The sequence below is a fragment of the Chroicocephalus ridibundus genome, chromosome 2 (genome assembly GCF_963924245.1).
Source record: "Chroicocephalus ridibundus chromosome 2, bChrRid1.1, whole genome shotgun sequence".
NCBI classification, from domain to species: Eukaryota; Metazoa; Chordata; class Aves; order Charadriiformes; family Laridae; genus Chroicocephalus; species Chroicocephalus ridibundus.
The window spans coordinates 91,211,425-91,239,379 of record NC_086285.1 but is presented as its reverse complement, the minus strand read 5'-3'; the positions used below and the strand labels follow the sequence as shown (position 1 = coordinate 91,239,379).

Here is a 27,955-nt window from a genome sequence, read left to right as displayed (position 1 = left end):
AGTAAGTAAAAAATTTACTAAGGCTAGGTGATGGAAGCATTTAAAGGTACCAGGGAAAATTAGATAGGTTCACAACTTAAATTGTAGCTAATTTCTTATCAGTAATAGAATTTTTCAGGACCTCAAGAGGAGGCACGAACCTTATCTGATGTGTTTGCACAGAAACAAAGAGCATAGTGTAAGCAACATTCTGACCTGGTCCTTAATTAAAAAGCTTGAAATCTTTTTTCTCTAAGTTACCAAAGTTGCAAATTGTAGTATGAATTTTATATTGCACAATTACTTAAAAAAAGAAAGGAAAAAAAAGACCCACAACAACAAAAATTCTCTTTTCTTTCAGAATTGGTCACTGTGAATTTTTATGGGAATAATATTGAGGAAGTGATTCATCATGATCCATTTATTGCCTGTGGGGCAGGGAAATACATATGTTATTAAACAGGCAAGGAAAAGTTAAGGTATCTTTGCAAGGACGCAGTCAAACAAGAGCCACCAAATCAAGTCTGTGTTATTTCTAGATGTAGATGAAGTTATTTTGCAGTAATGTCTGGGGTTTTTTATGTAGATATTTTAAAAGAAAATACATAACAGTATCACAAAGCTTTAAATGGCATCAAACCACATGCTTAGATTGCAGTATCTTTCCTGGATTAAATGGGGAAAACAGGAGCATCCATTGCAGTAATCAGAAAATTGACTGAACATTTAACTTGCTACTCGGTACACTGTCCTTCAGTATTCTGTACTTAAACCTATGTGTATGTAATTAATACTTGAGAATCTGGCAGGTGCTTTGAGAGTGTCATCTCCTTTTGTTGATACTGCATCTCTGATCTGGCGTGTTTTGAGCTAATGTGGTCCAGGCTGTGATGGTGGTAGTGCATTTTTTGGTGTCTGGACTCGTGTTCTAAGGCAGCGAGCACAAGCCAAATGCATCTGAATGTAGTGGCAGGAGCACTGGGCTGTCACTATCAGAAGATCAGAAAGTATTGTTTTACAGAATTAGTTGTCCTGATGGTTTTGAACCTTTGGAGTGATTTATTAAGAAACTTCCAGTGAAATGAAATCATAGAAAAATAACCAATATATTTCTCTCTCATTCACTGTTGCTGACTAAATGCTAAATTGAGTATTCGCCCCATATATTTTCGATGTGCATAAATATTGCATTTGACTATTTACAGTGGTGTACATTGTGGGACAGATATATTTTCACAAGATTAAATTCACTGGTAACATACATTCTTACTCATGCCAAGATTCCATCTTTTGACATATCTTTCCGTTCCAAAATGGTCTTGCCACTCAAATATTGCGAGCACTACTGTGCATCATGCAAAATTTGCAGTAGTGCGGTTCTTGTAACTTGGTGTTTTTATCCGGACAAACTGGTCTTAACATTAAAATTTATTAAGAAAGCCTTTGTGCTGTTTCTTATTACTGTTATTTTACAAGTTGTGACAGAAAAAAAATGAATTGGGCCAGTCATGTAATGTGAGCTGTAGCTATTTTAATGTAGCTTACATTATCTGTATTCACTCTTTGTTATGGAGAACTGGTTTCGAATCAAACCGTTGTGGTTTTGCACTGCTTTACAGATCCCGGGTTGAAGTGAAGTTTGTTTCTGAAACTGTCCATCGCGACCTTTCCAAAAAAATCTCATCTCCTTATTTCCTTATTTTTACGCGTGTTTTGGGAAAGAAGATGGAGGTTGTATAGAACCAGAATTAAAGAACATTACTTTTATTGTTTTCAATTTTAATAGTTTGCCTTATTGTGCTGTGCGTATTCCTCTGGGATAGAAACTTGATAGTAAGCATGTAAATCAGCTGGCTGTTATGAAGACAGCTGATGAGCTCTGTACCAGTGGCTTCCATCTCTGCTAGAGTAATACAGCATGCAGTGGTCTTTATATTACTCTTCAAGTGGGAAAAATTCTGTGTGTGTGTGCTTCCACCACAACTTCTGTTGACTTTGGGTCTTGAATGGAGGGGTAGGAGATACATTCTGGCTTAATTGTATCCCCTTTGTGGGGTTGAGTACCTAATGCTGTTACTAGTTCTACAGGGCTTCATCTAACAACTGTCACATGCCTCTGTGGCTATCTTGTGCATACTGAAAGAAGTTAATTGCAGCATGGCTTTGACTGTTTTTACACAGATTATTTTATATTGATTAAAAATAATTACAACTCTGTATCCTTTCTCTGACTCCCCCTTCTCCACTGGGTAAAGCCTAAGCTACTTGGTTTTGTTTCCGAGGGCCCTCTGGGGCCTGTGACTATTTTCTGTCAGTAACTTCCTCAGTAAGATGGCAGCTCCAACACCAATTACAGTATTCACATCACTTTTCAGCTGAGTGCATTAATTCTTTCCTTGCTTTCCCCTAAGCTTGAGCAAAGGTCTTCATAAAAATCTGTGCAGCAGTCCCACTGTTCTTCAGAGAAGTCTGTAAAACGCCCTTTACCTTACAAAGCATGGATAACTGATTTGTTGATTCCACTGCCTGGCATGCTGATCAGTGTCACTTTGTTTCCTGTTACTCCACTCTCTGTCCTTTTGTTGTTTCTAGATTGAAAATTCTTTGTGGCGGGGTCAGTGTTCTTGTGCTGCTTGCCTTGGGAATGGGCACTGTACAGCCTGAGCAATGCATGGGGTTCATCAGAAATGATGATACGGGCAATACAAACGTTAAAGAGGGAACTGAGTCTTGGCAGTATAATGAAGTTCAGGATGCAAAAAAAAGAAGCCGTCTTCTGAAACAGATAAAAAACTTTTACAAAGCATAATGGTAAGTTAGAGGTCTCTTACTCCGATATTTCAGTTCTTAATTAGATTAGCTAGAACTAAAGAATTGCATAGTTAACAGCAATTTTATCAAGTCTATGATTATTCCAGACAAGCTGTGCTGCTGGTTTTAATTTCTTCGTTTAGAAGTCACCATAAATTGAGAAACAATATGCTGAAATCAAGGTTACTCAATAATGGAAATTTTTAGATAACGGTATTTCCGAAGGTCAAATTCTGTTCCAAAACAAACGGAATGTTTTGAACTCAATAGGCTACTGAGGGACGGAGCAATCACAAGATTATTTCACAACTCCGCACATCAGTTTTGCTGCTTATTTGCTGTTACCTCTTAGTTTCTGAGTAGTGGTTAATGCTAAAGCTGCATAGGTGCTTTTTTATTTTCCCCGTATAAGGAGAAATCAAACATATCTGGAGTTTTCTGACATCGGGGGGAGAGGGGGGGCATGACACACCCTTAACCTTACTTGTCTGACTTATATTAAATCACTTGGCTTTCAAGGAGTTTCTTTTCCTAGAACAGGAGACTAGTTTTACCTAGAGAGAACAGAATTCCTAGTTGCTTATAAAAAAGAGAGCACTGCAAAGCTCATTGTTTATTTATATTGAATAGAATTTATGTATTAAAACCTAGGTAGTGAAGAACTGCATTGGTGGTGTACCTTGTTCAGCAGATGCAAGTTGTATAAAGGCCCTGGTTGAGTTTGGTAAGGAATGTGCTGAATTGAAAAATACTGCTGTATTAGAATGGAGTATACGTGGGATATTTTGGCTGGTCCTGACCAGGAGTCAGGGAAGCAGGAAACAGCAGCAGAACTTCTAAGCTGAAATCAGGCAATGTTGCTATAAAGCAACAATTATGTCCATGGATGTACTTTTTAATGCTCCTTATATAACAGAGTAATGGGTAAAATGCACAGGGGAAAGCACTCAGTGTCTAGGAAGAATCAGAGTTACTTCTTTCACTGAATCTACCTTGTGTATTTACTACCTGTGTTTTCATAGAGTTTCATCAGCTTCTTCTTAACATAATTTTTTTTAAGCCTTCATAACTTTGGGCCAAGATTCTCAACATGACCCATCAATGTCCCTCTCTCTGTGGCTTTTCTGTGATCTCTCTTTCTTCCTCATTGAAAGGGATTTATTGACCTAACAGCCACGTTACTTACCTGTGTAATCCCAAATTTCCTTACACAACCTTGCATTAACCTGTGTATAATTAGCAACTTGTCACACCACCAAACCTTGAAACTGAAGCTGAAGCCTTCCTCCCTCACCTACCTCTTGATCTTAATTTTACTCACCATCTCAGAACTTGTTCCACTCTTTGTGATTTATGCTGTTTCCTTGTTTTAGTGTAATTACATGTGAAAAGCATGCTGGTTTTAGCTAAAAGTGTTAATTCCCTATAAGTGACTTCTTAAAAAGGGCACAATGATATCCCAATATGCCAACCTTAAGACATGAGTAACTATGCCATACTTTGTGTATTGTTAACACAGGAATAATGAGTAGAAAATGTCCAGTACATCTGGTTCTGCTTATAAATCAGGAGACTGGGTAGAAAGGATGATCATAACTCATGTAACCGCAGTTAAATACATGACGATCTCTGGCCATTCAGGGTCAAAGGAGAAAGGAGAGTAGCACCCACGCTCCTCTTTTTGCAAAAAGCAAGCAGCATATCCCCCAGAGGTTTTTTTTATTACTTGATGAAGTATGTCTTCTTAATTTGTTACATGCAAGCATTTATACAAAGATTACTTTAGTCACGCCTTTATAGATTAAGCATGTTCTGCAGCAGCATGCAATTAATTGGTCTCTTATTTTCCAATTATTTTGCATTCTTCTATGAAAGTTTTAACCTTTTGCTTTTTCCATCAGTTTGCAATTCATATTAAAAAAAAAAAAGTGTTTTAAGAATACACAGTGTTCTATTCTATGAAATAGTCACAGAAAAATTTTCCACTTACATGCTGCTGTTTCCCATAATGTGGTCTGTCAGCTTTATGCATGATTTCACTGCAGGGGACCAAATAGCTGGAATAGTTGAGGGTATGACACTTACGGTTTGAGCATCTTCAGGATAGTTCCAAGTGTGTCCAAGGACTGCACATCATAGAGAATAGGAAACTTCTGCTGTTTACCTGCTATCCTTAGACACCTTTGAAAAACTGCATTGTGAAATTAATTTAATTTTATTCTGTAAACCCCTGCAGGATAACATTTGCTACAGGTCTTTTTTGCTATTGTGTTCTTAATTGTTTTAAAGCCATCTACCCATTTAAAGAACAGGTATGATATGTCTGAAGTTTGCTGGTTTTGTGTAGTTGCAGGAATGTGGGAAGTATTTTGAGGCCCAATACTTGTCCTGTAGCCTATGCAGAGTATTCATTGATCCTATGATTCTATGTGTTGGGTTGTAAGGGACATCTAGTCCAGCCCCCCTGCAGTGAGCAGGGACATCTTCAGCTAGATCAGGTTGCTGAGGGCATCATCCAGCCTGGCCTTGAATGTCTCTAGGGATGGGGCCTCCACCACCTCTCTGGGCAACCTGTTCCAGTGTCTCACCACCCTCATTGTAAAGAACTTCTTCATAATGTCTAATCTAAACCTACCCTGCTCTAATCTAAAACCATTGCCCCTTGTCCTATCACTACATGCCCTTGCAAACAGCCCCTCCCCAGCCTTCCTGTAGGCCCCCTTCAGGTACTGGCAGGCCGCTATAAGGTTCCCCCCCAGAGCCTTCTCCAGGCTGAACAGCCCCAACTCTCTCAGCCTGTCCTCATAGCAGAGGTGCTCTGTGTTTTATGAAAGATTAAACAGTTGTTAAAATGTGTGCTTTTTGTTTTCCAGAGACCACCCTTTTACCTCTGTCCTGCATGGCCTTTCATGTTCATCAGTGGGGACATAAGGTGGATTAAGAAGGGCTGGCTTCAAATAAGACTCTGTTCTCTTTCAGGTTTCTTTGGAGCAATGGCTTGTGAAAGCTTTCTGAAGCAAATAATCCTATTACCAAGTTCATTTGAGTGCTTGTGCTGCTTACAGCCCATGTTAGAAGGGGCAAGAAGGGCATTGCTTTATAAGCAAGGGATGCGCCAGTGTCTTCACAGAGAATGCCATTCAGATTACCTCCGGTGCTGTTTTTATCCTCAGAGGAAAGAGCAGAGGTCTTGTAGTCTTCTGCCAGGATTTAGAGGTTCCTTGGCGTTCTCGAGCAGTGGGAGAGCCCATGCTGCCCTGTCAGCATGCGTGGTGCCAGGGTTGGAGCAGCAGGGGCCGGGACCCTGACACCAACCTCCCCGTCCCAGACTCTGCTGCCAACTTAACCGATAAGGCATTTCAGGTCTTTTCAGAAGTTCGCAGAAAAGGCAGCCTTGGTGTTGCTTTCGCATTTTAAACAACGGAGGCAACAACCCTCGTCCCTCGCGTGGTCCCCGCCTTCCCCGGTTAAGCACCGGGCAGGTCTCCCGCCCACCCCGGCCCCCCCCCGGCGCGTTGCCCGGGCAGCGAGGCCGCGGAGCGGGGCAGGTGAGGCGGCCGGCCCGGCCTCCCGCGGGTAGCGGTGAGGGGGGGAGCACTGACGGTGGTGAGGAGGCCGCGCAGGGGCGGCTCGGCCGGGCGCCGCCGTTGCAGGGAGTGTCCGGGGCGGCGGTCGGGGCCGTTGGGCGGTTGGGCTCCCGCGGTCCGCAGCTCTCCCGTTGCCGGGGCCTGTCGGCGGCCTCCGCGGGGCTGCCTCGGGTAACGAGCGGGAAGGCCCGGGAAGAGGGAGAGTGCAGGCGGGCCGCGGGGAGCCGTCCGGCCTGCTGGGGCAGGTAAGGGGACGTTCGTAGCCAGCCGGGCTCCCGTTGGACCCCGGGCTTGGCGATGGACGGCTGTCGCCGGCAGCCAGGCAAGTCTGGTCTGCCTGTGCGTGCTTGTGGGGTTTGGCTTTGTGCCCAGAGCACCTGCGGCTAGTTTTGGGTGCGTGAAGGGAAAAATAGAAAATAAGAGCCAATCGGAGGCGGGGGAGCTCAGATGGCTTTTGTGTTTAGCAAGAGAGTAACAGAGCACAAAGGGAAGGTATCGCCATGGGCTGACCGTGAAAAGTTGCAAAGGCTCGCTGACCCCGCTGCGTTTTTCTTTGCTTATGAGGTGTGTGTGGGTACAGGAGGTTCCCTCTGAACATCAGGAAACCCTTTTCCACTGTGAGGGTGACCGAGCGCTGGCACAGGCTGTCCAGAGAGGTTGTGGCATCTCCGTCCTTGGAGATATTCAAAACCCACCTGTTATGTGGCTCTTGGCAGGCCTGCTCTAGGTAGTCCTGGTTGAGCAGGGGGCTGGATCAGGTGGACCTCCATAGGTCCCTGCCAGCCTCAACCCTTCTGTGACACTCTGATTAATGCCTTACTATAGAAAAGCAGGTCTTGTGCTTTTTTTCCCCCCCTCTACTTTTCTGGTTAGTTTTTTATTCTTTTCTTTGATTGCTTGCCAAGGGCGCATACACACACGTGTGTATTCCTTCCTCAATGTTTTTCTGTTCTCTAGCTTATCCAGAAATCCCCAACTTTTTGCCTTCAGCTTTGGTCCCTTGGCTAGAGCTGCTTTTTTGAATCATTACTGAAAGTGAGTGACCATTGTAGTAATTAAATGCACACTCTGAAGTCTGCCCCTGCTGCAAATTTGCTGTGTAGAAGTAATGAAGATGTACCTTGTCTGTGTTTCTTCAGAAATGAAGGTCATAGAATGGTGTGGGTTAAAAGGGACTTTAAAGATCATCTAGTTCCAACCACTCCTGCCATGGGCAGGGATACCAAGTTCTAAGTATGGTTTGATCCTCAAAGAAGCCTTGAGTCGCAGCAGTCCCATTCCTCCATAGCTAAGTTTATTAATTTTTTTTTCCAATACCGGAAAATTCACATGACAGAGGCAGAAAGCCACCTGCCAGATACTCTTTTATTTTCACCTTAAAAATAAATCTAAAGGGATAAAACCTGCTGTTACATTGATTCCTTTCTTGATGCCATTGCTTTCACAGCTTTTCCCTTCTGTAGATAGGTGACATGTTTTCAGCTCTTGTTGCTAATTCAACTTAAGTAGGCTGTAGTTTGTCCTTGAAATAATGAGGATAGTGCCCAGATTTCCCACAAAAATGTGCTCCATGGCTATAATGGGAAAAGGACCATACAATAACCTATGTCTGTCCCTTCTGTTGGATCCTGGGGAACGGGATTCCTTGCAACATGTAAGTTACATCCTGAATGAGACAAACCTACTTGCAGAGCTGTATGAGCAAAGCTCAATGCGCAATTGCAGCACACATGAATGTTTTGTTTGTCGCTGATATGAAGTCTGCCAGGAACACAAATTAGTAACTTTTTGCTACTGCATTTTTTTTGAATACGTAAACAGAGTAGAGATTTGGTAGTGTGTATACTCTAGCTTCTGTACAGAAATGACAAGACTCTCCTTAGCATGCAGCAGTGAGTTGTCAACATAGCTAGCTTTCATGTTGGCATGTGTGGTGTCACTTGTCTGGACCCCCTATTTTACAAGTTCGTATTGTGGTAGGTTTGAGCAGATTAAAACTATCTAAAAATACCTGTTAAAGTAGCAGTTCTCCTTACCTGGAGCTGTGGTTGGTGTCTAAGCTCCAGTCTTTTACTTGGTGTTGCCATCAAGTTTGTTTTTTAGAATTGCACAGTACTCATCTGTTTACCCTTCGGAGTCTGTCAGTTCTCCAGTAGCCCCAGCTGTCAAGTAGGACAGGAAGGAGTTTGGGTACAAGCAGTATTGGCCCCCATGTGTACACGCAGTTTTTCATTCATATTCTGCATCTGTGAACTGCTGTTTTGTTATTATTTCTTTCAGGCCATTATAACCGAACACAAACAGACCATGCCTCTTCCAGAAACCATGTTTTGTGCTCAGCAGATCAAAATCCCCCCTGAGCTACCTGATATTCTGAAGCAATTTACTATAGCTGCTATTAGGACTCAGCCTCGTGATGTTTTGCAGTGGGCGGCTGCGTAAGTATGATGTTCGCATAATGATGTATGTTTATGCATATGGATCCACAAAATCTCACTGCTCCTGTTTATTGTACAGTGGAGCTGGCTTTGAATATTAAACCAACCTGTATATTGCATACACGCTTCTGTGTATTAATGCAGCATGTGAGCCTTTTAAAAATAGTGTAATGTTTGATTTATTTTCTGTTTTGTTGCAGTTTAGGACTGCATATTTCTGGAATAGTTTGATTTCCATACAGAAAAAAGCATCTTTTTTTAGAGAAGGGCAATGAAGCTGGTGAGTAGTCTGGAGAATAAGTCTTATGAGGAGTGGCTGAGGGAGCTGGGGGTGTTTAGCCTGGAAAAAAGGAGGCTGAGGAGAGACCTTATCACTCTCGACGACTACCTGAAAGGAGGTTGCAGTGAGGTGGAGGTCTGTCCCTTTTCCCAAGTAACAGGCGATAGGACAAGAGGAAACGGCCTCAAGTTGCGCTAAGGGAAGTTTAGACTGGATATTAGGAAAATTTTTTTACACTGAAAGGGTTATTAAGCATTGGAACAGGCTGCCCAGGGAAGTCGTTGAGGCACCATCCCTGGAAGTATTTAAAAGACGGGTAGACGTAGTGCTTAGAGATATGGTTTAGTGATGTTTTTTGTCAGAGCTAGGTCGATGGTTGGACTAGATGACCTGAAAGGGCCTTTCCAACCTAGATGATTCTATGATTCTATATAATTTTTTTTGTTATTAATTTCTCTGTTCTGAAGACCAAACTTCCCTCCACCTCCTCTCATGTGGGACTTAATTCTTGGAATTTAAAGGAAACCTAGAAAACAGCTTTCTAATTCTCAAGCTTGCTTAGATTACTTTTTTTTGTTTCCAGGAACAAAATTAAGGAGTCTTCTTAAATGTTACTTAAATAGGAAAAGAGCCTAAAAAGTCACAACTTTTAGGTGATAGTCTGTGTAATAAATCTCTCTCTGTAAAGTTGATTTAAGATGTTTAAATGTTTCTTCTTCTTTTTTTCTTTTACCTCAACTGCTCACTATCATTTTTTCCTGTCCTGTGCTTTGTGTGGACAAGCTCTTGAAAGGTATCTATGAGATGTTCTCAGTTGGACTGAAAAACATCTGTACCGTGTACGTGAGGGTGGGGAGGCTTTTAACAAAGCTGGGCTGGAGTCTGGCTTGTCCATTTAAAAAGAAAAAGCCTGAAACTGAATTGCTGCAGCTGCAGTGTTGGAGAAAGGTAGTGGGAACAGCTTAAAACAGCATGGCATTTCTTAGGGATGTGATGGAGGTGGGGTGCGGCGTACCTCTGGGTGATGGATGTGCAGGAAGCTTGCCCCAACCAAGCAGCAGAAGCAGAGCAAGGCTGTGGTTTCAGATGTGCTGCCGGTGTACTGCTTGTCCCTGTGAATAATCAGATGAGGAAACGGATCCGGCTGAAAAATAGTTCAGGTGTTATATGTACTTACATACATACTATGCATCTATTTCTATACAGTCGCACTAATTCAGGTGTGCAGTGCTGTAAGTATTTGCACAGCATGGGATAGCTTGGGCATGGACGTGGCTGACCAGTGCGGGTGAGGGAGGAGGACAAGTGGAGAAACCCTTAAATTAGACCTACCACTGACTGAATGAAAAGTAAGTTTTCCTGGCACAGTTCAGATTGCTGGCCAGTTATGGCAGAGGTGGTTGCTTTTATGTCTGTGGCAGCATTATTATTAAAAGGATGTGCATCTAATTCCCTTTCTGCTCTAGTCTTAAATTTTATTTTGTAGTGGACATAAATAGCAGAAAGACTGATGAGAGAGTTGTAGCATAAATAGGTAGTTGTGCTTTTCAGGTAGCTTGTGAGGGGAATGTTAAACAAATGAGCCCTCAGGTGCTCGTCAATCAAATGGGAAAAGCCTGCGCTTTGGTTTGTGAGCACACTCTAATGTTAATAAATCACTCTCTGCCTTTGCCAAGAAGGGCCGTGTATATCACGTACAAAATAAGTTGAAGAATTAAAGAATTACTAGAGTGTCATAAAAAGGAGTGTGTAAAGTCTAAAGATTGTGGTTTCCACTAGAAAGAGAGGTGGTATCTGGGCATGGGGAGAAGGGCAGGCAGCCTGCCGAGTGCTGCCACTCCTGCATGTGAGCATGCAGATTCATTCACTGAGCTGTAAGAGCATTTACTTCTGTGCAGCTTGTAATGGACACGGGCATTGAAGTGTGTTTCTCTTCCCTTTTCCTTAGGTATTTTTCAGCCTTGTCAAAAGGCGAGCCCCTTCCTGTGAAGGAGAGGATTGAAATGCCTTTAGCAACGGAGAAAACAGACGCTGGTTTGACTCCAGGACTCCTTAAAATCTTGCACAAACAGGTACAAAGCAGCCTTTATCAAATGCACAATGCCACCGAGGAATGCTGGTGTCTTGGTTGGGGAGACTGACTGTCAAGTATTTGATTTATTTTGGGGAGGTTCGTAGTTTCATTCTGGTTTTCAGAGTTCTTACTGTGGTGCCGTGATTTCTTTTAAAGCTTTCTCCCAAAGGCATGGTGAATGTTGCAGAACTGAAGGAAAAATGGAAGCACTTGTGCTTGCCAGAGGAGCAGCTGAACGCTATCCTGCAGTTGGGCAACTTCGGTGAGGAAGTGGAATGGATGAAGTTTCTGGCACTTGGGTGCAGCATGCTTGGCAAGGTACGTATGTTCACAGCAAGAGCCCTCATATCCAAATGCAAACTGTCTTATGTGATCATATATGAGTTAGACCATAGAAAAATTAATGCAAATGAACTTTGGGGAATGGTGATTGCTTTTGCAGCAGCTGGCAAAGCGGCTTGCATGTTTACTTCTGTTCCCCATCAGCTTTTGGTCAGGGGAACTTAACCAGAAAGATAGCTAAGCCCTCAGTTTACTGGGGTAGTAGAGCAAGTAGAACAGTCTGCAGGGAGCTTGAACCGTGAGAAAGAGGATGATAGAGGAATGAAGCGTATGGCATCAGTGTAAATGTTCATGGAGAACTGGAGGGAGAAATTAAAACATCAATTTTTAATTGATTGTGTAGTCAATTAAATTTTCACAGAAGCAGTTAATGTTACTAAATCTACATTTAATTCTTTTAATGTCAGTAATAAAATCTCATGAGAGCATTTCAACAGAATGAGAGATTATAAAATACACTAAGCTGATGTTCTTATGAAGTATAATGCTTTAATGATTTCTACAGTAGGGAAGAAGGGGCAGTAAAAAGAAAATACATATTAAATAATATTTTTAGAATGTTGCAATATGTGGAAGCCCTGAATGTTGACCTGGCCTGGCGTTGCAATTGTGTGCGTGTATATATATGTATTCATTTCCACTGTGTATTTCTTGATTCCAATCCCCCTCCCAACATGATTTTGTAGTTTGGGTTCTTTTCTTCATTTTAAAAAAAGTAACAGCAACATTATTTATTTTTAAAAAATCAAATCAAAACAAAAACAGAGTCTCAGGAACATTATTCTGATGGAGCTAGACAGACTGAATTTACCTCCCTCTATCCTTTCAGATATTAAATGAATGATTTGATTTCATCTCTATATAACGAGACCTAAAGTTCAGTGTCCTAAACCAGCGAGGAAGATGCACACAAGAAATTTACATTAGTTTCCTGCAGCTGTAAATGGTGTTCATAATTGAATAGGGTCAGAGTTAAGATACAAGAGTAGCCAAGTATGAACTTCTTAAGAACACCAGTCATCTGAAGTATCTTTCTGTAAAGCACTGATGTATTTTTACAGCCTTGGAGAAACAGGCAGCATATTAAATTGTCTTTCAAAGGTGATGAAACCAATGTGAATAACTTTGCTGAGTTGAGAGAGAGACAGTGGCAGGAGCAGGAATGGCAGTAGACATGTGGCAAACTGCAGAGGGTAGAGTCTGCCGTCATATAGGCAGCTGCCTCTCCTTCCCCAGAGAGGCCTCCCAGGGGAGGAACTACATTAAGTAAAACAGTTAAAGGGTTATAAAATGACGATTCTCTGGCCTGTGCTCTAGATCTTGAGCAGATATGCATTTACTTTAAATATTGCTGTTCTGCTGTTACTTATCTTTTCAAAAAATCATTGCTTTCTTGTTAATGAAGAGGTAAGGGTAAACCAAAAAAGTTACAGCAAAAATACTAGTACTTGGGTTAAAAAAGGCCTGTGTGCGGGATTCTTCTTTTTGATTGTTGCTTTGTTTTAATGGCATCCAACCAGTCTTTGAATCAATGAAGTTCAATGCAGAGTTTTTCCACGTATTTCCCTGTAATAGCTTAGCAAGCATAGGGCACTGGATAATAGACACTGTATTGAATAAAGGATTTTTTCAAAGTGTATTTGGAACTAATGCTTTGAGGTAGGTTTGTTTTTAAGGGAACTCAGACATTGTTGGACTTTGACTAAACTGAAATATTCTTGAAATGCTTTTTGCCTCGGGGCTTTTTCTACTAACTACGCAAATGGAACTTGCATAAAAATAGGGAAAACAGTAAATATCAGCACTCCTAAAAATTAATATAATATTTTGTCATAATAAAAATCATCAAACAATTATGAATTTTCTGGGGTTTGTAGATATGTCTGTCTTAACTGCTGCTGAGAATTCATTTAGATTCATTGAGATAATAAATATACACACACATATATATATCTATATCTCACTAGGTATAGTGATGCTGGAGCTTTTACAGTAGCAGAACAGAGTAATTTGGCCACACTGGAGATAGGGCTCAGACTACCCCATGCAATCTTTAAACATTATGAGATTCTAGTATTTTTTGCTTGTGTCTCTACTAGAACTTCATTACTGTTTCCATCTCTGCACCTGCACCGGAGGGTAAATTTGGGGTTGAAAGCTGGGTAATGATGATAAAGCCTTCATCTCATTTACATTCACTTTTAGTGGTTTACAGTGTGGATTTTGTCATGGTACGCAAAGAATGTTGATGGCTCTGTTACTGTTCCTCTCCTTTCTTGACTGAACCCCCTGCAGTCCTTACTGAGTTCAATGAAACAAGCCTGTGAAATCTTAACAAGGGACCCAGAAGGTGGAGCAGCTCGCATTCCCTTTGAAACTTTCTCGTTCCTTTACTCATATTTGGCCAGTATTGATGGAGAGATACCAGAAGAGAAAACTGAATCATTCCTCCACGGAATTAAAGAACAAGCGTAAGTAAAAAATCCGTGCATGGAATTTTAATGTATTGATCACTTCTGGGTTCTCCATAAACCTTTAATTTCAGGTGAATGGTCTATCTTCACTTTGGGCGTAGCTGTAATGACAGGAGTAAAGTTTGACTAAGGTTACATCAAAGGTGTACATAGTTATTTCTTGTTAAGTGGTCAGCCTTGGGGTTTGAACTCTTAAATGATAAACTGTTATTTATCCATCTTTCTTTGAAATATTGAAGTCCCTATCTGGTGGTGTAATTTTCCCTGTAGGAAGCAATTATATACAGGTTTGTATCATCTGCATATTACTGGTACTGGAACGAGCAGCATCTTATGGGCTGCTCTTTTAATTTAAGATAGGTCATAAACCAGAAATCTCTGGAGAAACTGGGAATTCACACTTGAATTCTGAAGTTTCTATTGTGTTTCTCCTGAATTACTTCTCCTTAGAAATTTTCTTGAGAAAACATCTAGTATGCATCTGGTCTTAAATGGTTTGGCTCTTCAGTTTTTGTAGTGTTAGCTATGGTAAATTGTCCTTGGAATGGTCTTAGTGTTGGTTGCCTTCAGAAGATATAAAAGACAAAGGCAGGACCTGAATACTTCATCCTGTTTTGCTCTTTGTACCAGGCTGGGGTGGTTGGGTACATTTCTAGTCTGTTGTGTTCCTCTTTCTGCTCGCTCTGAGGTGGGTTTATAGTTTGGTGTCAGTAAGCCATGAACTGACGCAGTTCTTCAGAAGCAGGAGACGTGTAGGTTGAAGGTTAAGCAAAAGCTCACGGCCTGGCTCTCTGTTTTGCTAACAATGACAGACGTGGTTCAGGTCTTCTCTGTGCTGTTGTGTAATCTTTGGCTTGATTCATAATGAAGAGGCAACCCCATCCTCACCTCTTGACTTCATAGGGTAGTTTGTTAGCAAATTATGGTTTCCCCCAGTATTATTAGGTGCCTTTCTTACAGGATTGGGTAGAGGGTACCATGTTGATGATCGAGCCATTGAAATGCCATTTTCTGATGTGCTGTCACCTTTGTTGCTGCTCACAACTTGTTTGTTCTGACTACTTCTGGACACCTGCACTTCATGATGATCAACAGGGTATTTGCACAGTTTGGCTAACTATTTTCTAGAGCACAGCGACGCTATTCTGTTGCTTTAGACTGGTGCTTGATCACATTTTTGTCAACTTCTGCAACAGCAAAAACTTAAAATTCATAGGCTGGTACTAACAGCACTGCTGACAAGGCCTAACTCATGCTAACTGAGGTGAAAATCTCATCTCTAATAGACTTTAGTTGGTTAGGTGAAGTCTTGTGCCCACAAAATTCAGTGTCAAAACATCCTAAATTTTTAGCAGCTGGAGGAAGGATCCATCAAGATACTGCATACATTCCTGCTAGAATTAGCATGGAATTAGCATTAGGAATGTATGAAAATGCCAGTGTCTTCCATCCAGGTATCAGTGATAAATTCTCAGTCGTTTTATCCATAGTCACACAAAATGCACTTTATTTTTAACCGAATTAAAAGATCCATAATAGGCTTGTCCTCCTACTGCTGACTATGTGGCATGTTTGCATACAGATACTTACTCTTCCTACCATCTATCTGGAATTGGTGCCCACCAAAGCCACTCTGTCACTCCCCTCCTCAGCTGGACAGGAGAGAGAAAGTATAATGAAAGGCTTGTGGGCTGAGATAAGGACAGGGAGATCACTCAGCAATTACTGTCACGGGGAAAACAGACTTGATTTGTGGAAATTACTTTAATTTATTACCAATCAAATCAGAGTAGGATAATGAGATATAAGACTAAATCTTAAAAAAACACCTTCCCCCTACCCCTCCCTTCTTCCCGGGCTCAACTTCACTCCCCGTTTCTCTACCTCCTCCCCCCCAAGCAGTGCAGAGGGACGGGAAATGGGGGTTGTGGTCAGTTCATCACACCTTGTCTCTGCTGCTCCGTCCTCCCTCCTCAGGGGGAGAACTCCTCATACTCTTCCCCTGCTCCAGTGTGGGGTCCCTTCCAGAGGAGACAGTTCTCCATGAACTTCTCCAATGGGCTGCAGTTCTTAACAAACTGCTCCAGCATGGGTCCCCCACAGGGTCACAAGTCCTGACAGTAAACTTGCTCCAGTGTGGGCTCCTGTCTTCTCCATGGCTCCACAGGTCCTCCCAGAAGCGGGCTCAAGCATGGGCTTCCCATGGAGTCACAGCCTCCTTCAGGCATCCACCTGCTCCAGCATGGGGTCCTCCATGGGCTGTCGGTGGATATTTGCTCCACTGTGGACCTCCATGGGCTGCAGGGGACAGCCTGCCTCACCATGGGCTTCACCACGGGCTGCAGGGGAATCTCTGCTCAGGCACCTGGAGCACCTCCTCCCCCTCCTTCCCCACTGACCTTGGTGCCTGCAGAGCTGTTGCTCACATCTTCTCACTCCTCTCTCTGGCCGCAATTGCTGTTGTGCAGTTACTTTTTCCCCTTCTTAAATACATTATCACAGAGGTGCTACCACTATTGCTGATGGGCTCAGCCTTGGGCAGTGGTGGGTCTGTCTTCAAGCCAACTGACATTGGCTCTATCAGACATGGGGGAAGCTTCTAGCAGCTTCTCACAGCAAGCCACTCCTGTAGCACCCCCCCTCCTACCAAAACCTTGCCACGCAAACCCAATACGCTGTCTTAGATTGCTACCTGCTCCATGTACATGGGAGTCAAAAAATGCAGGAGCACACAAATTGAACTGATTTGTTTTGTCATTACTGTTACCAGATTGACCGTTTTTATTAAGAACTACTTTTTAACCACACTGCTCTTGCTTACAATCAATGTAACCCTCAATTGTATCCTGTCCAACACACTTGGATTTACCATGTTAAAGTGTTCATTTAGAACATTTGTTTTATTCCTTTCCAGTGACCAACAAAGTGGCATGGTGCTGCTCAGAAACTTTCTGACCCAGTCCTCAACACTGTTTTGATCAAGCCCACTCTTCAACGGCAGGTGAGAGGAGGAAAAAACAAAAAGGAATAAATATAGGCAAGAAAATAATTTGTGTTCAAAGGACCATTATTTGCACATTACAATACAAGCAGATCCTCTTCTCTGGCACTTCCTTTTCCGTATCCCACTCTTGAAATGGCCCTTCAGTGGATGTTAATTGAATACATGGCTATACTGTTCTCCTGCCTCTCCAATACTGATACTTACACCTAGGGAGTGATACCTTCACTCATATGTTTATAGCAAGTAAAAGGTATTTTGTTATGGATCTTCCTATCCGTACTTCGTTAAGTGCATTTTACTTCTTTTCTTACAAACAAAATTAAATTTAGAGAAGACTGGACAGCTATCATTGGTGCATTTCTCATTATGCTTCTGGTAGCACCGGCTTTGCCTTTTTTTTGACCCTTACAAAAAAACAGCTTGTCTTTTGACTACCTTGTCTGCACGATCACACTCTATTAAACAAACAGTTTTACCAAGCCTTATTCAAGAGAACTTCATGAGAACCTTGTGGCTGAGTTAGTAGAAGAAACATCAATTCAAGAAAGGATGGCAATGGTTCCATTTGTTTTCCCTCTAATTAGGAGACTTTCAGAACTTAAATATCTTTTTCCATTCTTAGGTAGACTTGTCTTGTTTTCTGCAGGAAAAGATACTGCATTTGACACAGAGTTCAGCTGGGCTGAGTTGAACAGCTGTGCTAGATACAGAAGTCTAAATCAATCAGAATTAGACTAAGTATTTAGCAACAGGTAATCACATTTAATCGTGGAAAAAATTGAGGTAAGAGACAGGATACTAGTGGCTACAGTAAAACTGGAGAGATTCCATTGAGAGTCAAAGCCAGGAACATATGGAGTGCCCTCTGCTGGCACCTCGATCAAACAGAATGAAGTATTGCAGGAAAGATGGATCTGCAACCTTGTTCTTTTATAGTTGCTTATTTTGTTAACAAGCTTGGCTGATGATGACTGATCTTGCTGTGTAATTGCGTGAGGAATTAACAGGACTAGAAATTGATAGAATAAAAATCTCACTAAAGTGAGCTATATTCTCATCATCTTTGCCAGTTGACATTGATCCTAAATTTCTTTAAGCATCAGCTTAGGAACAGTAACTTTCCCATTATTGTCCTTTTAGCTGCAGTTGAAGGTATTCTAGCCTGTTGGAGAACTCTGAAATCCACCCTCTCACCTCTGGTACATGCTGTAACTGGGCAGTAAGTGCTGTCTTTCTGGGACACTGCTCCCAGAGGTGACAATGTCAGGTGGGAGGGAGCTCTCTTCGTGCCTTTTGCATTTGTAATTGAACCTAGACTCCAGGGACTAGCTCTGTTCTAGATCCACTAACTATGGGCCAGGAAGGCAAATTAGTACAGCCTCTCACAGAATTCATTCTTCAGCCTTGTCAGAATAACCTCAAATAGATGAGAGAGATCAATATAATTTATTAACAGATGCACTAATGTTACAGATGTACACGTTCTCTGATATATACAGCTTCCATCCTGACAAATCTCAACACTATTTCATTTCTGTCTCCAAGCACAGCTCTGATGCGACACCAATATTTTGCACACGGTGTTACTCTCCCTGGCACAACAGCAGTAATGGCAGCTCCTGTGCAAGTCTTTTTTTGAATAGCTGACAAACAAAATAATCAGGTTCTTGTTTCTACTTTCTTCTTTTGTGGCTGTGATACTTGTCTTCATCCCTGAAACAAAACCACAAACATTGTGTGGGCTGTTAGGTTCAGACTGACAGAATCTGAAGGAAAAAAAATACTTGGAAAATGGAAAGCTCTCATTAAATGTAATCATGTCCTCTTCTAAGGAAAGAAAGTAAACTACTTTACTTAAGACAGTTTATTTCCCATGCTGTTTTACTCAAAGCCTTGTCACACAGTGCCATAGTGGCAATTAGTTTAGGATGAATGGCATCACTGTGTAACGAAGCCAATTTTGAGACAAGCAATCATTCCTATCCATACAGTTATCTACAGCATTTCTTCCCTACACGCTAGGGACAATGCAGCATTTCTTCTGCACAACCGCCTAAGTCTTTGCTCAAACACGGGTGCCACCCACCTACGGTCTTGCAGATGCAAATGTGCCCTTGTTGATGGTATTAGAAGGTCTGGCCTAGATTTGTTTTCTTTTGCCTAAAAATATGTCCAGAACTACTCAAGAGCAACAGCATTGTTTTGAAGCATCTACCATGGAAAAGCTTGTCAAGTGATTGTATGTTTATACATATTAGTGAAACAAATAATCCTATTCATCAAGTCCCTAGAGCAGAAATCAGCATTAGACATGACAAGCACACTAAGTTGGTTAAATAGACAATATGTCCCCCTATGCATATGTTGATGAAGGAGTAAAATAATCTGCCACAGTACTGTGCTAATCCTGCAACACGCTGGTGAAAGTGTCACCTTTCAGATGTTAGAATAAATTCTCAAGTCTGGATCAGTTTACGATCTCACAGCACATTCTGTTTAGTATTAGTAGCCTCACACCACTGGCTTGTTATACGGTACGCGAGATTAGTGTAGCTTTTACTTGGACTAGATATTCTGATTCTCGGCACCAAATTATCACAGACAATAGCTCCAGCTGCCTGACTCAGAAGCAGAAGTCAGCTGTCACTATGTATGCTCACCTTTCTCTTTTTCTCCGAGAATCTCTGTCTTTGCCTCTTTCACGACTCCTTTTTCGTTTATTTGGACTCCTGCTGGTCTCTCTCCTGTGTCTGGTGCGTTCAGTATCCTTACAGCTTCCTGCAGACTGCCGTGAGTCCACTGAAGCTGACCGCCTGTCTTCCTTTCTGAAAAAAAGTTTATTGATTTTATTCAATAAAAATCGTGTGACAGTCAGTATTGTTTTCAGTACCAGATTTGTAATATAACGACCTACTAACAGTGTTAAGACAGAGGACATATCTTTTATTAAACCTCTCTATCTCCCTAAGGAATACAATACCTCCCCCAAAAGAGGCATAAAGTCCATGCTCTTATATGTGCGCATCTCAGCACACTATTTAATCCAGTTATTTCTTACAAACACTGCCCCTTAGACTTATCACCTCTGCTCATGAAACAGGAGACAGTAGAAGGGGTTTGCTCGGTTTTGCTTTAAATCCCTAACTCTTCAACCACCTGCCTTAAGCTGCTACCTACAGCTGGAGAACCCAGCAAGCCTGATCTCCTGTACAGTCTTTTCATTCACCTTCATATTAATGCTAAAAAACAAGCACCTTGAGTGTCACTTTTCAGTTTGTTTCAACGCCATTGTCATCTCAAAGATCTCCTGAAGAAGCACAAATAGACTATCGCTAGCTCATGATTCCATTTTCATTTCAGTGACAAATGTTTGGAAGAGTGTGCAGTGTTGCTTGAGACAGGAAGAAATATGTATACATAAAACACACTCCCAGTTAACACAGCAGCATTCATACTGAGAATTGTAAAGGGTCCCCATATTTAGTAAGTTATGACAACCTTTTCTCTGAGCTATTTTATATTATATCTACCATAGCATTTCCCGTCATGTGGTAGGGAAGGGGAAGAAATTTTGTACTTGGATTTTCATGCATCTTTCTGTCCCCAGCTACGACATACACATGCATTTGGATACAAAGTCCCCAGCTCCACCAGAAACTACCTGTTCACCAGGACCACTTGCAGCTTAGCTCCTTGCCCCTGAAAGAAAGCTAATAATTCATTTTACCTGTCCTTCGTGCAGACAGAGCTTCTCAAGCAAAAGCTTAACAGAATTAGTATAAAATAAACTGTGCATATGTCTCAGCCAAGGTTGATGTATGACCTATTAGAAAGAGGTTAACATTACAGGCTATCAGGCTGCTGACGTTCCTGAGGAATTTGCCAACTGTGACATACCTTCCTGAAGATTTTGACTTTCCTCCTTCACATATCTCTGCATTATCCAACCTATTTTCCTCCTGCCAGTGATTGCTGAGTTCTTCCATATGCACACCAATCACATCCCGAATCACCTGGAGATTTAAGACAGATTAAAAAAAAACAAAACAAAAAGCAGCATGTCATGGCAGTAGCCTGAACTAGCAAATAGACAGCAGAAGTTAAACAGCTCCAAAACAAAGTGTCCCCCCCAAGTGTATATATCAGATATTTGAATGGAAAGTCTTATTTGCAGAAACATTTCATCATAAATTTAAACAGCATTTTAGAATAGACAGTCAACTATAGGTTGCTGTCATTTTCACACTCAAAATTTAATAGTCAGAAACGCTCCTGTTATTTCTAACTTGCTGCAACAAACCAAAAAGATTCCCTTATAGTTTGGAACTCTAATAAGGCAGGGTACAAGAAGCGGAAAGAGAGAGACATTACCTTTGTCTGAAAGGGTGTATCATTGCTTATGCTGATATACAATAAGCACTTGTGTAAAAAAACTATTTTCAGATCTCACCTCAGTGTAAGACTTCTTTGTTATATGAACATTCTTAGCCCTGTATGACTGCCGCCGCCTTTTGTAGTCTCGCATTTCAGCCAGAATTTCAAGATGGGACTTCGGACCTTTCTGACTATCATCTAGCAAAAAATTGGAAGTAAAACAAATGGTCACTAGCACCTGCCAGTATGCAAGTCTGGTGCTATGCTATGAAACATAAAATATATTGTGTTTTTTTCTGGTTTCTCCAGTATTCAGTAACTATTATGAATTTAGCGCAAGCTTCCTCTCCAGCCTTCTTGCTGGCTGTTTACACAAGACTAAAAAGCCACCAAGCAAATCTCGTTACATGATCTCAGTGTCTTAACAGTGATCCAAATCGATATACAGGCTTGCAATTTGGTCAAACACCTACAAAATTTTCAAAGCCAGTATTACAATAAGAGAAAAAGACTGAGAAAGCCACATTCTGGAAAACATTTACCTGTGTAGGTGACAAACGCTATCTCCTACCTCCTAGGCATAGCAGGACCCACAGGATAACAGAGATGCTGATGTTGCACTTGGTATAGTTACAAACTGGCACAACTCAACAGGGATGAGAGGCCTCGGTCCAATACACCCATTGGTATATTGCTCAAGAGCTCCATCAGATAACTGCCAACCTTTCTTGTTCAGCTTTTACTCTTAGGTTATCTTTAATCTCATCATCTCTTACAAAAAATACCGTTCCAAGCTGCGCAGTAAGTTGGCAACATTAAGCAACCTGAAGTTGGTTGCAGCAAAGACAAAAGATCCATCCACTAAGATACACACAATGTGTGTGCCAAAAGCAGAGCACTGAGCCTTTCTCAAAAGGAAAACAACATAAAGGACACCAAACTAGCGTTTTCTGATGCCAGGCCTTCGTTGTGGCTTTTAAGAACAGTATGCTTTTCCCAATAAAAATAGCACAAGCGATTCCGTTTGGCTTTCGACAAAACTAACTACACAAAGTGGAAGTTCTGAGACATAAATTCAACAATAGATTGTTCTTCAAACCTTGGGTGATTTTTGCTGCTAAATCCACAAAGAGATCACTGTCATTTTCCGTGATTTGGGATCTAGACCTCTGTTTCTTTGTTTCCTCAACAACGTAATCATAAAGAGCAAGGCGATCAGCTTGAGTCAGGTCACAGGTGAAACGCTTGTGATTTTGAGGAACTTCTACAGGCAGTAATGAGTACGATCCTGGAGGTTGAACAGACAGCCGTTATTAGTAAAACAGCATAATTATACAGGAAAACACTGAGAAGCTCAACAAACAATGCAGTAAACACCCATGCTCTTTTCATCCTTCCTCTATGTATCTGTAAGACGTTTCGTCCTTCGTAATTTGAAAGGATAAAAATTACTCAAAGCAAAAAAAAAAAGGCCCAAATCCCTCCAAGCCCCGTGCAGGCTGAATAACCTCTCTTGGCTGCTTACACTGTTAGTTACAGGTTTCATATGCTCTGAAGAGATTGCACTAGATTAAATCAAAGGGCACTATGTTGTCCCATCAATTTCAGTTGTGGCTTAACTAGTTAAAGCAAGAGAGAGGAGGCTGCAGCTCTAGCTTGTGGGTTTGTCTTACTCCTAAAATTTTGTGTAAAGTACTAGCTGCAAAATACCTGTTGTTCTGCCAACAAGAATGAAAGCTCCTAGGAGACTAGATAACTGGGCACTGTGCAAATCAGTCTCGCTCACACTGTCACTTTCTCTAAAGAGCTTTTACAATAGACTGCCACAGGCATTGATAGCTAAAAGGGCTACAAAGGCACTTTCAAAATGCTCCAGATATTAGTTCAGATAAGTTACAAAAACAAACACACTGCCCGCACACTCTTTTCTCCCTGAATGATCAGCCTGGTATTCACTCTTCCCATGCCCAGTTAAAACACATATCCTTCGGACAGACAATAAATCCATTCTCAATCCATTGCAACAGCAGCAAAGTGACTTTCCTAAAAATACAGGATAGGATATTGCCTGCAGAAAAGCATTTTACTCCAGAACACTCAAATTCTCAGCAACCATGGACCTGACCTCCATAATCCTGCTCCCCACAATGCAACCTTCCCCTTGCAAGGCACAATCACACACATACGTACGTCTCCAGGCAGACAGAAGAGCCACCACGTAAGACAGGGCGTATGCAGGAGCCTTCACAACAGCAAAGCTGCTGCTTCTCTAAATTATTCAGCACTTAATGGAAGCCGGGCCAATCTTTCACATCCTGCTTTCACTCAAGACACCATAGAAGAGGAGCCACAATAACTCTACAACAACAGGCCTCAAATACAAGATTTCTTCATTACTGTACTTGGAGCCTAAACCAGAACTTTTCTAATCCAAACTAACAGATTTAAACATGAACATTAGAATTTTATTTTTAAAATGCACTGTTCTTACAGGGTCATGGAAGCCCATAAAAGCACCCTAATCGTTATGTGCTTGTGATTTTACAAGAATTTCACAACTTGTGATTAAGACCAGCTTTCCTGTCCTACTATCTAGCTATTCTAACATTCTAAATATGATTAGAATTTTTTAAAAACAAAGAAAGAAAATTACTTCCTTTGATACAGTTAGTCAAAAGGCAGTTTACAATGAAAAATGCTTTCCATTTGTTTCTGTTGCCGAAGACTTTAAATTAAACAAACAATCCCAAGTCAGTAAACCTTACAAAAGGCCGAAGTGCCACACAGTTTTAGTGTGATCTTCAGAGAAATGCGAGCTGGCAGTGAAAATTGGATAGCAAACACTGGCATCTAGTGGCTCACTGATGTACCTCTGCGATGCACCACTCGATAAAGGGTTTATCTGCTTCTCTACTTAGATGCACTTGTGTCAAATTAACGAGTTACCACTTTCCTCCAGAGGAAATGCACCCAACATGCTCCGAACACAGTGCCCATCGCATGAGAGCTCCTTCCCAAGCAACTGCCTGTTAAGGCTCCATTAGCTATGCCAGAGAAACAAAGACAACATGAAAAACTACGCCTGAGCAAGCGCTGCTGTATCTGACTGTCAGGAAAGTAGAACAAATGCACTTTTCCTTCTGCACACGTATGCTTACCGAACTAAAGGACTACAGACCATAAATGCTGTATCTTTCAGGTGTTACAGTAATTTCCAGACCATACGCTGCAGCTTTACAGTGGTTTCTACAGGCAGCCCTACTTTTCTACTGTCTTGGTCTGAACTCTCAAAGAGAGGTGTAGCTCAGTCTTAACCTGGTCCCCAGACTGGTCACAAAATACACTGAAAAATGAAACATAAAGGAACTAATGAGCTACAAGCAGTGGCAAAGGACAACATCGTATTTGCAGAGGCGTCAGCATATTTCTTATACAACTTCTTACTTGAAACTATCCAACATAAAACACGTGTTGTTTGGGTTTTGATCTGGGGAGTGGTGGACAAGCACATACAGCTCATGGCTAGCAATTATTCCTTAAACAAAACATTACATGAAGAACAAGGCTGGAGGCAGCATTAGAAGAGTCTGGGCCACAAGGAGCAGAAGGATAGTGTCAGAAAACACAGGCAGAAAGTAAAGCGTAGGTAGTCGAATGGGAAGTGAAGGACCAGTGTTTTAAGAAACTCCTAAATTTTTGCAGTGTTGATTTTCCAGTCCTGAAGAGAACTAGAGGTGTGAGCACAACAGACTCAAGTGCTCTCATCTAGCTGCCCCAAGCAGAGAAAGTAGTTATGCTCCAAAATATACACGGGAAGGAATATTAAAAATAAATCAAAAAAATTCCTCACAGCAGTTCACAAGCGGAATGAAGGAAGCTGTGAAGGGGGAGACAAGAGCAGCTCTCCGCATGAGAGCTGACAAAGTCATCTTAGTATCTGCTTGCTACCTTACCTTCGCTGTAGCCCGTACCTTCTTTCACACTTTGAGCTCTAGCTTGCTTAACGATGTGAAACTGTAGATCTTTATCTGCAGACAGAGAAGACAAAAATATCGCAGAACTTTCACATCAAGTACTTGGTAGGGTTAGTTTTTTATTCCCCAACATCTATTATGAGAGTTATGGTATGTTACAGAAAATCGTAGTTTTATTTATGCATAAGGGAAGGTCCGAACTAAAAAAATCATTTTAATCTAGTCCATATTTGAACTGAAGGGAGGAAAAAAAAAAAGAGGGATTTCTGGATTACAGGGATATAGAAAAATAAATGTATGTATATTGCAACTCTCTTCTGTATCATTACTATATCCCTAAATTCTAGGGACAGTTTTTCCACCTTCTAAGCATGTGTTTTAATACACTTTCTGCACTTGATGCAAAGAGAACACATAAACAACTTGGAAAATAACCTGAGAGGAAAAAAAAAGATCCCCCTTGGATCTGAAAACAGCCAAGTGACCCACAGAGCGGAATTACACAGTGACAGAAACATAACATAATTACTGCAAAGTAAAACGGTGAGATAATAAGCCTACTGATGGAAACACTCAGGGGCTTTTTTTTTAGGAGGCCTTGGAGAGTTTATGGCTGACAAGGCTGACCGGACTACTGCGAGGACCAGGACTCTACCCCATGGGGTCTCCCTTCAGCCCCTCACCCTCTGTCCCCCCCGAGGGCCTCCCCTCAGCCCCTCACCCTCTGCACCTCCCCAAGGCGTCCCCTCAGTCCCGCCCTCTGCACCCCCCGGGTCTCCCCTCAGCCCCAGCTGTCCCCCCCTCCGCCCCCGGGGGGTCGCAGACGGCCCCGTCAGGCAAAGCCCCCGCTGTCGCTCACCCATGGCCACGCTGGGAACCTTCAGGTTTTCGTAGAAAAAGCTGGAGTCGTACATCTCCGCCTGCGGGACCAAGCTGCTCAGTCAAGACCCCGGGGCCGCCCCCAGCCGCACCGGCCCCGGGCTGGGCCGCCCAGTCGGCCGCAGCCAGCGGGGACCCCCTCAGGCCGGGCAGGCGACACACCCGGGGCAGAAGCTCCAGCCTCGCACCCCCTCCAAGCCCCTCCGAGCCGGGTGCCCCGGCCCGGGCGCTCACCTCCTCCTCGGCGGAGTATCCCATCTTACGGAGCCGGCAGGACGCGGCATGCCTCTCCAGCGACGCCCGGGGGACGCGGTGATGGACGTCGTAGGGGCACGGCACCCGCTCCACCTGCCAGCGGGACACGGCTCAGCCCGCACCACCCCCCCAATCCCCCCCACCACTTACCCCCACGTCCCCGGCAGAGCTGTCGCCGTCTTACCGGGTCCCCGAGCCACACCGCGCAGGGAGCCGCCATCGCGGAGCGGGCGGCGCAGCCGCCGAGGTCCCGTGACCGGGGGGGAAGGAGGAAGGAGCGGAGCGGGCACCATGTTTACTGAGGGCGCTGCGGCGCCATGTTGCTCGGCGGCCGGTTCCGGGGGAAGGGAGGACACGCTGCCGAGGACGTGCGGCGCGGCGGGAAACCCGAGGAAGAGCCGGGCCGGAGGCGGGGCGATAGGGGGGAGAGGTCGCCGCCAAGCGGCGGGAGGCCGCGGGTCCCGAGCGGGGAGCGGCCAGCGCAGGAGGCAGCACCGAAGTGGTGCTGCGGGGACGTGCCCTGTCTCCGGGGTGCAGCCGTGTGCAGGGCTGAGGCCCAGCGGGCGGGGAGGGCTCCGGGGGCCCGGTCCGGGACCGGCAGCTTGAGGAGAGCGCCCGCCGCCGGACACCCACCCCGGGCCTCAGCAGCGGCGGGCCGGCTCCGGGCGCGCTGCAGGGCCTGCCCCGCACCGTGCGGGCTCCTCTGGGGAAGAGGAGTCTGTCGGCGGCGGTTTTTCCGTGAGGGGGCTGGTCCCTCCCTGCTCCTTTTGGGGCTTTGCGCCACTAAAGAGCACAGTGAAGGCTGAGGGCAGCCGGCTTGTTCTCCACGGGACCCAGGCCTGAGTTGTTCGCCAGCTTTAGCGAGGGCCAGCTGCTTTTCTGAGTGCAGGTTGTGCCTGCCTGGGCGCTTCAGAGCGGGAGCCAGACCCCCCCCGGCCTGTTAGTGCTGGGGCAGGAGGAACATCGGCCTCCTCAGCACCATCGAGCCTCTTGATGCCTGTTCCCTGCTTGAAGCACGACGAACACGGTGCAAGAGGGCAGCCCTGCCGGCAGCCTACGGCCATGTGAGGGGATCATAGAATGTGTTGGGTTGGAAGGGACCTTTAAAGCTCATCTAGTCCAGCCCCCCTGCAGTGAGCAGGGACATCTTCAGCTAGATCAGGTTGCTCAAAGCCCCATCCAGCCTGGCCTTGAATGTCTCCAGGGATGGGGCCTCCACCACCTCTCTGGGCAACCTGTTCCAGTGTCTCACCACCCTCATTGTAAACAACTTCCTCCTAATGTCTAATCTAAACCTACCCTGCTCTAGTTTAAAACCATTGCCCCTCGTCCTATCGCGACATGCCCTTGCAAACAGCCCCTCCCCAGCCTTCCTGTAGGCCCCTTTCAGGTACTGGCAGGCTGCTATAAGGTTCCCTGCAGAGCCTTCTCTTCTCCAGGCTGATCCGTAAGGATCCAGGGATCCATAAGGAGCATGCTAACGC

The 27,955-nt window shown here is 43.4% G+C and overlaps 2 protein-coding genes across 8 annotated transcripts; one reads left to right on the top strand and one right to left on the bottom strand.

The window, feature by feature from the left end:
- The first annotated feature begins 78 nt into the window (after positions 1-78).
- Positions 79-17,150, top strand: ROPN1L (rhophilin associated tail protein 1 like). Of its 6 annotated transcripts, none has more exons than XM_063326162.1 (6): positions 79-2,790; positions 8,658-8,815; positions 11,044-11,167; positions 11,326-11,487; positions 13,807-13,982; positions 16,900-17,150. In XM_063326162.1, exons 1-6 carry the CDS (start codon positions 2,788-2,790, stop codon positions 16,961-16,963), a joined length of 687 nt encoding a protein of 228 aa, XP_063182232.1. In that variant the 5' UTR covers positions 79-2,787; the 3' UTR covers positions 16,964-17,150. The 6 variants fall into 6 exon arrangements, with proteins under 6 accessions (XP_063182232.1, XP_063182235.1, XP_063182233.1 ...); XM_063326165.1 differs by lacking the exon at positions 79-2,790 and adding an exon at positions 6,279-6,338; XM_063326163.1 differs by lacking the exon at positions 79-2,790 and adding an exon at positions 6,332-6,396.
- A 1,266-nt stretch (positions 17,151-18,416) lies between these two features.
- SNRNP48 (small nuclear ribonucleoprotein U11/U12 subunit 48) lies at positions 18,417-26,838 on the bottom strand. 2 transcript variants are annotated; one of them, XM_063326158.1, is made up of 9 exons: positions 26,656-26,838; positions 26,451-26,564; positions 26,197-26,257; positions 25,335-25,391; positions 22,463-22,651; positions 21,440-21,561; positions 20,887-21,002; positions 19,650-19,814; positions 18,417-18,702 (listed from the first exon to the last, which is right to left on the bottom strand). In XM_063326158.1, exons 1-9 carry the CDS (start codon positions 26,689-26,691, stop codon positions 18,663-18,665), a joined length of 900 nt encoding a protein of 299 aa, XP_063182228.1. In that variant the 5' UTR covers positions 26,692-26,838; the 3' UTR covers positions 18,417-18,662. The 2 variants fall into 2 exon arrangements, with proteins under 2 accessions (XP_063182228.1, XP_063182227.1); XM_063326157.1 differs by having other exon boundaries at positions 25,317-25,391; positions 26,656-26,837.
- Between the last annotated feature and the right edge of the window lie 1,117 nt (positions 26,839-27,955).

Coding starts and splice junctions, on each gene's coding strand:
- ROPN1L (XM_063326160.1), top strand. CDS start 6,825: ATGGCTTTTGTGTTTAGCAAGAGAGTAACAGAGCACAAAGGGAAGGTA. Junction 8,816..11,043: donor GTTTTGCAGTGGGCGGCTGC/GTAAGTATGATG, acceptor CCTTTTCCTTAG/GTATTTTTCAGCCTTGTCAA. Junction 11,168..11,325: donor TTAAAATCTTGCACAAACAG/GTACAAAGCAGC, acceptor TTTCTTTTAAAG/CTTTCTCCCAAAGGCATGGT.
- SNRNP48 (XM_063326157.1), bottom strand. CDS start 26,691: ATGGCGGCTCCCTGCGCGGTGTGGCTCGGGGACCCG. Junction 21,562..22,462: donor AGCAGCAAAAATCACCCAAG/GTTTGAAGAACA, acceptor ATTTTTTGCTAG/ATGATAGTCAGAAAGGTCCG. Junction 21,003..21,439: donor CAAAGAAGTCTTACACTGAG/GTGAGATCTGAA, acceptor TTAAATCTCCAG/GTGATTCGGGATGTGATTGG.